The following is a 12034-nucleotide window of genomic DNA, read 5'->3' as shown; positions in this document are numbered from 1 at the left end:
TTCTGGTTCCTAATCAACTTTTCTTTTGTAATGTATTTTCATTTCTAGGCCCTATAATAGATGTAGTATTCGCTAGGCCCTCTAGAAGACTCTATTTCTTAACTCAAAACTCTCTAGTCCTCTTAAAGACTCTGTGTTCGTTGAGAAAATAAGTACGTTCAGTCTCAGGTCAGTGCATCTGGACAGCAGCAGCAAAGACTGAAGTTCCTCTCAAGAGAAATAACAGTCTGAAGGAGAAGCAGACTTCTAACACAAGCTGAACTGACTTTCTGAGCAGCGATATCTTTGAGGAAATTTTCTCAGACGGCACTTTGGGAGCAAAATCAGTCTGGCAGGCTGAGAACAGAACATCACATGTCTCTATTCTACACAGACTCTTCTATTTCTTAGTCATAATCACATCACAGCATCCACACAAACACACAAGCATATGCACAGTGCATCATTAAATTAACTGTAATGAGCCATTATATAATAATAACTTGCATTAGTTTGAGAGAATGAATGTATAATGATTACGAAATGGAAACAGAAGAGAATGAATGAGAATAAGGATTACAAAATTGAAACAAGGAAAATGAATCATGCTAAATGATTACTATAGCCTATGTGGTAAGTAGATGCCTGTGTTATAGATTGAAACTTCATAAAAAAGAGGAAAGTTAGATTCAAGTGTAGTCAAAAGTGTATTGGAGTGTGTGTGATTGCTGTGAGCAGGCCTTTGGTCAAAGAGCATTTGTGATGGCAAATGAAGAGAAGACATGCGTGCACTGGAGCACAACTCTTTGATGAAAGACCAGAGCTGTTTCCCTCAGGATGACCACAGCCATTAATTAATCCACAGACAGACCAAACAAAACGATGCATGCACACACACACAAACACACCAAAGCACAGTGTTTTATCTGTGCTTTCTCCTAAACTGAATATGAGCACACTTACTTTTATCCACAGTCAAGTTGCTGATGCAACACACAGTCAGGTCTCTGTAGTTAAATAAACGAGCTATATTTTTCCATATTCACTCCAGCCCACAGGAAGCAAAAACAGGCAGTAAAATAGACATAAACAGCAGAATATAAGAAACTGAGACAAAGGATAAGAGAGATATGCAGACACCTGGAATCCCACACACATTAAACCAGCACAGTCTTTGTTAATACTGAACACACGGATGATTCTTAAAGTATGCAGAGCAAGAAATGCCACTTCTATAACAATTATCAAGCTAAAAATGAATAATAAACATTTAAAAATGAAAAACAAACATTTAAATAAACACTATACAAATATACCAATAAAACAATAGGCTACACATATCACTTTTAAATTACATTCAAACATGAATTATGTTGTTTACATTTGTAAAGTGATTTATTTTCATATAGAATTAAAACTTACTATTTTTCACATTTTATATTTTTAAAGATCCTATTAAATTAAACTGAGAGTTTGCGCCTTTAGTCCTTGTCTAGCTTTAGGCATAACTAGTGCCCTGCTAAATTGACAAAATCTTTTAACAGACAATTTACAGTTTTTCTTTTATTGATAACTCAAAGTGCGATCATTTTCCACACTCAGTTTACTGTTTTGCATTTAGCAGTTCTTTATAGCATTAGAGTCGCAGTTCTTCATGTTTACTACAATGGTCAGCACGATCTCTGCGTTTTATGTAATATACAATATTACTTTTAGTTTAAGAGAGCGGTCAAAATTAATTCGTTCTCTTACCTGTCCAACACAAATGAAGCAACTTGTCGTCACAGCTCAGGATTTTCTGCGTCATAAAATCTTTTCACCTTGGTGTAGCCGTGTTTTACGCTCGTTTTTTGTCACTTTTTCTGTTGTCTGATGATGTTTTGGTGATGTTTTCTCATTAAAATCATATAATTTCCTATTCATTCAATAGAATGTTTGCAAATACTAGCAAAGCCTATAGAATACCCAAGACTTGTCACTATCCACAAGTTTCCTACGCCCCATGAGGCCTTGCGTCAAAAATGGGAGCGTCTTCCGGTTCAAAGTAAACAAGCGGGACGTGACACTCATTCATTCAGCAGTTGACAGGAGTGGTGGGCAAATGAAGCCTCGTGAAGCACCGAGACTTTCCTCTGACTGTTTCGGAAAAAGGTTCAAAGCTTCGAAAGTGTCGAAAACAGCGCGATCTGGTGGTTAGTAAAAAAATAAAGCAGCCAAAAGACTAAAGCTCTGTCGTAAGAAGCGTTCGCCACAATTTCCATAGATCGGTCTGTTATTTGCACAAATAAAAGCCTAACCATGTGTGTGTTTGTTTGTTGCATTTCTGACTTCGATAAATTAATTTACCCATTGAACAGTGCCATTAAATGCCAGTACGAATAATCAACTCTCGATTCCCAACGCCTCGGAATCGATTCTTTTTGGAATCGACTCCCAGCCCTAGTTCTGAGACGTGCACTCAGTACCTTTTCCGTTTGGTCAGCTGTACGGGTAGTTTTTTTTCTCGTTGTCTCCACTGGTAAAGCATGATTATAAGCGTTTTATTATGTAATTTTAGCTCTTCGTGACTATTAAGGTATCTGCAGAGGCTGCAGCCAATGAGCACGAGGATTCTCTTCGCCCTTCAATAAAACACCAATCAGCAGCTGATGTCAAACCTTTTTAGATGGGAGGTGCTAGGATCTGCCATTGGATTATAAAGAAAGCAAGGCTAGGATCAGCAATTTGGTCAGCAAGAAAGATGGCCCATGATCAGCCATTGGGTCATAAAGTTCTGAGCCCTAGAGAAATAATTCACGTCATCTATGATAAAGTATGCAAATATTGTGGAGCACTGGAACATCTTCGACTAGAAGTGGAAAATCTCACCAATCAGCAGCTGATGTCAGACCTTTTAAGACGGGAGGTGCTAGGATCTGCCATTGGATTATAAAGAAAGCAAGGCTAGGATCAGCAATTTGGTCAGTAAGAAAGATGGCCCATGATCAACCATTGGGTCATAAAGTTCTGAGCCCTAGTTCTAAGACGTGCACTCAGTACCTTTTCCATTTGGTCAGCCGTACGGGTAGTTTTTTTTCTCGTTGTCTCCACTGGTAAAGCTTGATTATAAGCATTTTATTATGTAATTTTAGCTCTTCGTGTTACCAAACAACACTAGACTATTAAGGTATCTGCAGAGGCTGCAGCCAATGAGCACAAGGATTCTCTTCGCCCTTCAGTAAAACACCATGCTAAATAAATCAATAAATACATAAATAAATACATAACATTCAGATGGCTCTTTACAAAAACACAATTTATTTCTTACTGTGTAAAAATATTTAAATTAGCACCAAACTTTTGAATGCACATTTAGAAAACTGATTAATATAATATAACCTTTAGATAGACAACCTAACCCTTCAGAACATTCACCAATGCGGTAAACGACATATAGCACACTTCACAGGTTATATGCAAGTCTTGCATGGGTGACTAAAATTTTTGGAATGTTTTAGCAGTAAGAAATTCTTTTAAAATAGGTTTGTCTTATCACTTCTTTCTTTTTGTCCTCCAATCACAGCGGAGCTGGAGCTGGAGCATGCTCAGAGAGTACCGGAGGCAGAACCTGTCCAGCCGCAGGTAAAACTAAAGGACAGGCAAAAGTTTTTTGAGGAGGCTTTTCAGCAGGACATGGAGCACTACCTGTCCACAGGATACCTACAGATTGCAGAGAGAAGAGGTGAGCTATGCCCAGTCTCTTGGCTCAAACCTGGACCAGATCAAAATGTGCCAGACACTGATACAAACAGAATCCATTTACCAAAACGTAAATATGCTGTATCCCTGTGAAACATTCAATAAAGCCTTTTTATATATCTGAGAAATGTCTGCTTAGATGGTCTGGTACAAAAATACTCATTATTACAAATAAGAGTGGCGGGTCCACAGCACTCAAGATGTTTGATTTAGGGTTGAGGCAATTCCCAGGCCTGAAGTGGATAAACTGACTGTTGCTTTCATCTTCAACCCGGTCAATTTGTCTAAAATGACTCAGGGGACACATGGTGCATGGAAATGTACAAAAGAGCAGAGAAGAGAGTTGTCCAATGGGTAATGCTGATCCAATGGTAGATAAACTACACTGAAGCAGCAAATGGAAGAGTAGTGAGGCGGAGCTATGATTAGGCAGTCAGTGATCTAGGGGGCGGGGTTAGCAAAAGCCTACAGTTCTGCTTATGCTCACAACTCTTGTATTTTTATACTATTAAAAACTCATTTCATGTAATCTTGACATGACATTGTGTCAAAATTAAAACTGATAAGAATATAGACCTAACATTAAGCAGCACAAAAATGTACTGACTAACAGATATACTGGTTACTATATGTAGAATTCAAACCTCTGTTTATCTGAGAAATAATCCACTTCATCTATGATAAAGTATGCAAATATTATGGAGCACTGGAACATCTTTAACTAGAAGTGGAAAATCTCACCAATCAGCAACTGATGTCAAACCTTTCAAGATGGGAGGTGCTAGGATCTGCCATGGGATTATAAAGAAAGCAAGGCTAGGATAAGCAATTTGGTCAGTAAGATGGGCCATGATCAGCCATTGGGTCATAAAGAAAGCAGGGCTAAGATCAGTCGATGAGTCATTAAAAAAAAGGGCTAAGATCAGACAATGGGTTATTAGGAGACAAGGCTTAAATTCACCAGTGGGTCATAAGGAAGGTGAGGCCAAAATTATCCAGTGAGTCAAAAATAAAATGGGGCTAAAACCAGCCAATGGGTCATTAAGAAGGCAGGACTAAGATCAACCATATAGGGCCATTATGAAAGAGGCACTAAGATAGGCCACAGGGTCATTAAGAAGGTGGGGTTATGATCAGCCAATTGGTCATTAGGAAAGGTAGGGCTAGGATCAGCAAGTGGGTCCTTAAGAAGGTGGGACTAAGATTAGCCATTGGGCCATTAAGAAGTTGAGGCTAGAATCAGCCAGTGGATTATAAAGAAGGCAGGACTAAGATCAGCCACAGAAGGTGGGGTTAGGATCAGCCAATTGGTAATTAGGAAAGTGGGGTTAGGATCAGCCAGCGGGTCATAAAGAAGGTGGGGTTGCGATCAGCCAACTGGTCATTAGGAAGGTGGTATAAAGATCAGCCAGTTGGTCATTAAGATGGTAGGGTTAGGATCAGCCATTGGGTCATTTAAAAAGACGGGGTTAGAATCAGCCAATTGGTCGTTAGGAAGGTGGGGTTAGGATTAGCCAGTGGGTCATAAAGAAGGTGGGGCTAAAATCAGCCAATGAATCATTAAGAAGGTAGGATTAAAATCAGCCATTGGGTCTTTAAAAAGGCGGAGTTAGGATCAGCCATTCGGTCATGAAGAAGCTGGAACCAAGATCAGCCATGGGATCATTAAGATGGTGGAGTTAGGATTGGGGTTGGGATCAGCCAGTGCGTCCTAAAGAAGGCTGGCCTAAAATCAGCCTTTGGGCCATTAAGAAGGTGACGCTGGAATCAGCCAGTGGATCATAAAGAAGGCAGGACTAAAATCAGCCATAGGGTCATTAAGAAAATGGGAGTAAGATCAGACACAGAAGGTGGGGTTAGGATCAGCCAATTGGTAATTAGGAAGGTGGGGCTTGGATCAGCCAGTGTGTCATAAAGAAGATGGGACTAAGATCAGCCATGGGGTAATTAAGATGACGGGGTTAGGGTCAGCCAGTGGGTCATCAAGAAGGTTGGGTTAGGATCAGCCAACTAGTCATGAAGAAACCTGGGCTAGGATTAGCTAGTGAATCATAAAGAAGGTGGGGCTAAAATCAGCCAATGAGTCATTAAGAAGGTGGGATTAAAATCAGACATTGGGTCATTAAAAAGGCGGTGTTAGGATCAGCCAGTGGGTCATAAAGAAGATGGGACTAGGATCAGCAATGGGATCATTAAGATGGTGGGGTTAGAATTGGGGTTAGGAGCAGCCAGGCACCTCCTGATTTTGCTGAGTTAGATGTTAGACACATTTTGTTGACCCTGGAACAACATTTTAATCCAAAAAATTAATCTTGGCCACATCCCTACACCTAAACCTAACCTTACCCATGAGTAATCCCTAAAATCAGAGGAAATGATAGATGAATGACACAGATGTACAAGCAGCAAACAGTGGTTATAAGCCTAAACTTCACAAAAACTATGAACTGTTTTTTCAAATCTGATTAGTTTAATCACAATGTTGTTCCAGGGTCAACAAAGATGTTGATCCAGGAACATGTCATACTTGGTAAAATCAGGTTCTGCGAGCAGCCAGCGGGTCATAAAGATGGCGGGGTTAGGATAAGTTAGTTGGTCATTAGGAAAGTGGGGTCATAAAGAAGGAGGGGTTAGGATCAGTCAGTTGGTCTTTAGGAATGTGGGGTTAGGATCAGCCAGTGGATTATAAAGAAGGCAAGACTAAGATCAGCCAAGGGTCATTAAGAAAGTGGGAGTAAGATCAGACACAGGGTCATTAAGAAAGCAGGACTAAGATCAGCCACAGAAGGTGGGGTTAGGATCAGCCAATTGGTCATTAGGAAAGTGGGGTTAGGATCAGCCAGTGGGTCATAAAGAAGGTGGGGTTGCGATCAGCCAACTGGTCATTAGGAAATTGGTATAAAGATCAGCCAGTGGATCATAAAGAAGGAGGGGCTAAAATCAGCCAATGAGACATTAAGAAGGTGGGACTAGGATCAGCCAGTGGGTTATTAGGAAGGTGGGGTTAGGATCAGCCAGTGGGTCATAAAGAAAGCGGGGTTAGCATCAGTCCAGTGAGGCGGTAAAAAAAAATGTGGCGCTAAAACCAGCCAATGAGTCATTAAGAAGATGGGCCTAGGATCAGCCATTAGGTCTTTAAAAAGGTGTGGTTAGGATTAGCCAATGCGTCATAATGTGTCATAAAGAAGACAAGGTTAGGATCAACCAGTCTGGTCATTGCTGTTATGTACAAAAAGAAGGGAATACGCATCAGCTCTCTGTTAATCTTTTGTTTTAAAGGATCGGGATGAGGAAAGTGTTGGAGTATGGACTGAAATTGTGTTGTAAATGTGTTTTGTGTCATTTCTCTCAAAGCATACACACAGACTCTGAGTGTATGCGTGTAGAGTTGTGTTTGTGTCTCAATACTGTAAAGGGGAGCTAACATGTCTCTCTCTTTGCTGTCTACCTCCCTGTGCCGCTGCGCTCTAACACAACCTTGAGGTACGCAGTTCACCTCCCTGCTTACTGATGTCACGCTCACACACGCACATGTGACGGGCATGCCCCACGCCGCAATCTGTGTTTGTGAAGCATGCGCTAATGACATCACAGAGTCAACATAACCGCAAGGTGACGAATCCAGGACATAGCGCTGTACACCAAATGAGATCTGACACTTCCAAATTTGCTCTTTTATTTGGCAAGAGTTGACGCAAGAGCTCACATAAAGGGTTTCTTTGTCCACAGAGATGCGAACTCCATGCGTTAAACATTCATCCTGGACTCAAATCCTTGATTCGTCTTAATGATTGAAGTGTGAGGTTGCAGGAAGTGATGTTGTCGCTCTTCCTTTGGTTCACAGAGACAATAGGAAGCATGTCATCAATGGAGGTGAATGTGGACATGCTGGAGCAAATGGACCTGATGGACATGTCTGACCACGAGGCGTTGGACGTCTTTCTCAACTCTGGTGGTGAAGACAACAGTGTGGCCTCACCGATGCTGGGTATACATACATATAATGTCATTTCCCAACCATCATTCAATATTTTTACTCACTCTGTAGGTGTTTCCGCTCTTTAAATGGAGCCTGACTGATTTCCATACATCTAAAACCACTCTTAGCTAATGACGAAAGTGGCTCCCTGGTATGGCGTCTCTCTTTATATTTTAAGAACTCTTTAGCTTCACTAATGCTGAAATGCCATTAAATTAGTGCTGACATTTACAGCTGCCGTCAGCAGAACACGCTGAGATGATGTCTGTGCTGTTTGATTGCATCCAGAGGAGAACAAACAGGTTTTACAATTATCACTAATTACACTGAGCTGCACTGAAAGCCAAGTTATCTGAATTATACAGGCAACATCAGGACACTGGACTTTCTGTTCCAAAATCAAGTGCTCTGCCTCACTGTCTACAGTCTACATAAGCAGCTACCTGCATAACCTAATTTAAAATGTAATCTGATAGTGATTTACATTCCATTCCATTAGAGAACAACACAATTTCTAATGCTTATTTTAACTTTAATCTGAACTTTAACTAAAATCAATATCATTAGTGAAGGAAATGCAGTGTATTTCAATAAAAATACAGATTAGAAATATACTGACCGCCATATTGGATTCATTTTTTCTCAAGTTCAGGTTTTATCTGCCTTTATCAGCCTTTATCTGTAAGCTAGTGTGCTCCAAAACAATGACAAAAACACATTTATCCACAGATATAAGCATTCGAAATGTTGTGCAATGTACTCATTAAAAAGGTGTTTTCACGCATGTTGCATTTACCGCAATTATTAGATGAAAACACGGATATTCTACTCTGAGATGGTCAAATTATGCATTTCTGTGGCTTTGCTATTAAGGGAATAGTTTACCCAAAAGTGAAAATTTGCTGAAAATCGTACTCTCAGGTAGGGTTGCAAAGGGGTTATAATTCCTGAAATTTTCAGAAAGTTTCCAAAAAATCCCATAAAGTTGCCACAAATTCTGGAAAGTTTAAAAAATGTTTCACCCCTTAGCCATCCAATATGTAGATTAGTTTGTTTCTTCATCAGAACAGATTTGGATAAATGTGGCATTTTATTACTTGCTCACCAATAGATCCTCTGCGGTAAATGGGTGCCATCAGAATGAGAGTCCAAACAGCTGATAAAAACATCAGAATATCCACAAGTAACCCACACCACTCCAGTCAATCAACTTGTATTTGGGAACTGAGTAAGCGGTGCTTCGTTGCTGCACTTTGGCCCACAGAATTTCCTCAAAGTTTCACTAAGGTTGTGATAGGGCTAGGCGATATGGGCAAAAAACGATCACAATACTTTTTTTCATATCAGTCGATATCGATAATTATCACGATAAATGTCAAATCTTTTATATAAGTTTAAAGTCAGATTTATGCTCCAAAGTGAAAGTTGTAGAAACCAGACCATTAATTTTCCTTAACAAAATAAATATCTAAATAGAAAAATGTATTTCTGCATGTTCTTATGAGTTATATTGTTTCAAATCAAGAAACAGGTTTGGGTTGTCTGATAAATGATGATGATAGTAATAATAACCATTACTATCAAACTATCATAAACAATCACTTTTTTGTCTCTTAGAAATGCACATTTGATAGTAGCTTGAGGATGCAGAGGTAAATTTTGGTTCATTATCAATCAGTAACATCTGTAAAAATGGTAGCAACCTCAGTTTTATATGGTTAAATTTATTCTGACTGTTTTTTTTGTTTGTTTTTTTTAATTGGTCTCCCATAGTAGCAAGCTTACATTTTAAATCATGATAAACACAGTTAAAACCACACATAATGGTACCTCAATACCATGGTAAAAATTTAACTACATGGTTTTATAGGTAGCCTATTTGTATGAAAAACGGTAGTCTAAAAACATTCAGTATAAATGCACACATGCTATAGCTTAATCACAAATACATACATACTATAATTATATACCATTACTCCTGTAATAAAATTCAGTGTGAATATCCCACATTGCTGCCACAATACAATGGTGCAGTGAGTGTTACTACAGTAAATGATGTCGATGTGTAGATTGAAAAGCCTTCTGACTGTCTCGTTTTGGCATATAAACATTATATCGAACATTTGTTGAACTCTTCATATCGTTTTATCAAGGAAAATTATATCATGATAATTATTGTTATCGAATTATCGCCCAGCCCTAGGTTGTGACCACATTAGCTAGTGTTAGATGAAAATTTGGGGACAAAGAGATAACATTTCCATTGTCAATAATGTAGTGATGCGTGAAGCACAACTTGCACAGAAGCAGCTTTTAGAGCTTTCTACTGGTCAGCACAGAGAATTTGTGTGACCAAATTATCCAAATCGTGACCGGTTTTGAAACAGATCTCCAGTGACCTGAACGTTGTCTGTCCAATGCCTTACTTTTCTTCTTCCTGTCTAAATGATTGTCTCTCAGGTCCTGACGTGGAGTCGTTCACCTCCGAGATCACTCTTCAGGTGCCCACGCAGGCCGACCTGAGACACAAGCTGGCGTCGCTGTCCTCCACCTGCACGGACTCAGCCAGCCAGGACACGGAGGCGGGGGAAGAGGAGGAGGACGACGACAATGAAGATGATGAGAGGGGACCAGCAGCCATCCGCAGTGCCCCGCTTGTCCAGCCAGATCAGGAAGAGGTCGAGGAGGATGCCACGTTACCCGAAAGAGAACAAAACCAGCCAATCAAGAACTGTGAGAGCAGCAGCTCGTCCTGAAATCGCAGAGGATGAACGACAGACTGTAAGAGGAAGTGAGGAAGTGATGTAGTTAGCGGTGTGCTATGCACTTGCGTCCAAAGGAAGAGTGTGCACTGGTGTTTTATGAAACCCTTTTGGTTTTTGTAAAGAAGTTCTTTGTTGTGTGCTGTGAAGTATAAGCCCGATCCTGTGCCTGCCCTCCAAATCAATAAACATCTTTTATTCTGTTGGACGTTCACTGCATATAGCTGCTCTGCTGTTTGCCCCTCTGTGCCATTGTTGTCAGTTACAGTGTTATAAAATACATAATTATCTAATTATATTACTTTCACTCTACAAACTTGTTTGATCGGTTTTGTATCTTGTAAATCCAGATTTGGAGTACCTCCAGCTTTTAAAATGGCTTTTAGATCACAAATGTGTTCATGTCATGAGGTACACGTCTGTCTCATGTATAAAATCAATAATGCTTTGGAGTATGATTTTGATTATTAGGATGAAAACACCACAATTTAGGCTCTAAGCCAAGCTTCAATACTTCACATTGCCAGCATGTTTCTATACCAGGGAAAACAATATGGAGATGTAGGAACAAAATGAAAATGTTTCGTTTAAATTCAGCAACATTTAAAATCACTGGGAGCAGATCATTGACCAATAACATTTGAAAATATATTTTTTAATCTGTGTACTTTTTTTTTAGAACAAAAATAACTATACTATACTACTAAACTACCTATACTATACTAAAATATTTATAAAATCAAAATTTTAAAGACACAAATATATTTTTTAATTAACATTTAAATATTTTTATTTTAATTATTTAATTATTTATATCATTTTATTATTTAATTGTTTTATTTAGTTATTATATTATGATTACTACAACCACTAATACTAGTAATAAATTAACTAATAATTTATTACATACTTTATTATAATATATTTAGAAACATAAATAATACACAATACATAATATATTTATTAACATTTCAATATTTTACATTATTTCATTATTTAAATTATTGGTATGATTACTACGCCAGTAGTACTACTACTAATAATAGTAATAAATAATAATAATACATTCAAAGACTGATTGGCTAAAAAGTATTATATTTATAACATTACTAATCACTTATAAAATAAAATAAAATTTAAGACACAAATATATTTTTCAATTAACATTTAAATATTTATATTTTAATTATTTAAATTAAAACATTATTTACAACCACTAGTTATAATAATAAAGATTATTAAAAAAAATACAATTACTAAAATATTTATAAAATTAAAGACACAAATATATTTGTCAATTAACATTTAAATGATTTTATTTTAATTATTTAATTATTTAATTGTTTTATTATGATTACTACAACCACTAATACTAGTAATAAATTAACTAATAATTTATTACATACTTTATTATAATATATTTAGAAATGATTTTATTTTAATTATCTAATTGTTTTATTTAATTAATATAGTATGATTACTACAACCACTATTATTAATAAAAATGAATAATAATAATTAAATAATTTCTTACATCATTTATTATATTATATAAAGAAAAATAAATAATACATTT

At 37.7% G+C, this 12034-nt stretch overlaps 1 protein-coding gene across 4 annotated transcripts in view; it reads left to right on the top strand.

The window, feature by feature from the left end:
* Positions 1–10799, top strand: part of dtnbp1b (dystrobrevin binding protein 1b) — a 46379-nt gene extending 35580 nt beyond the window's left edge. The window contains exons 2-4 of one of the 4 annotated variants that reach the window (XM_051136874.1): positions 3542–3700; positions 7562–7705; positions 10157–10799. In XM_051136874.1, coding sequence (XP_050992831.1) covers positions 3542–3700; positions 7562–7705; positions 10157–10452 — 599 coding nt within the window. In that variant the 3' untranslated portion in view covers positions 10453–10799. The remainder of the gene's footprint in view (positions 1–3541; positions 3701–7561; positions 7706–10156) is intronic. The other 3 variants (XM_051136871.1, XM_051136873.1, XM_051136872.1) reach the window with 3 other exon arrangements.
* Positions 10800–12034: the final 1235 nt, after the last annotated feature.

The sequence above is a fragment of the Labeo rohita genome, chromosome 19 (genome assembly GCF_022985175.1).
Source record: "Labeo rohita strain BAU-BD-2019 chromosome 19, IGBB_LRoh.1.0, whole genome shotgun sequence".
NCBI lineage: Eukaryota > Metazoa > Chordata > Actinopteri > Cypriniformes > Cyprinidae > Labeo > Labeo rohita.
Note: the sequence above shows the minus strand (reverse complement) of the source record. Positions and strands in the feature narration are given on the sequence as shown.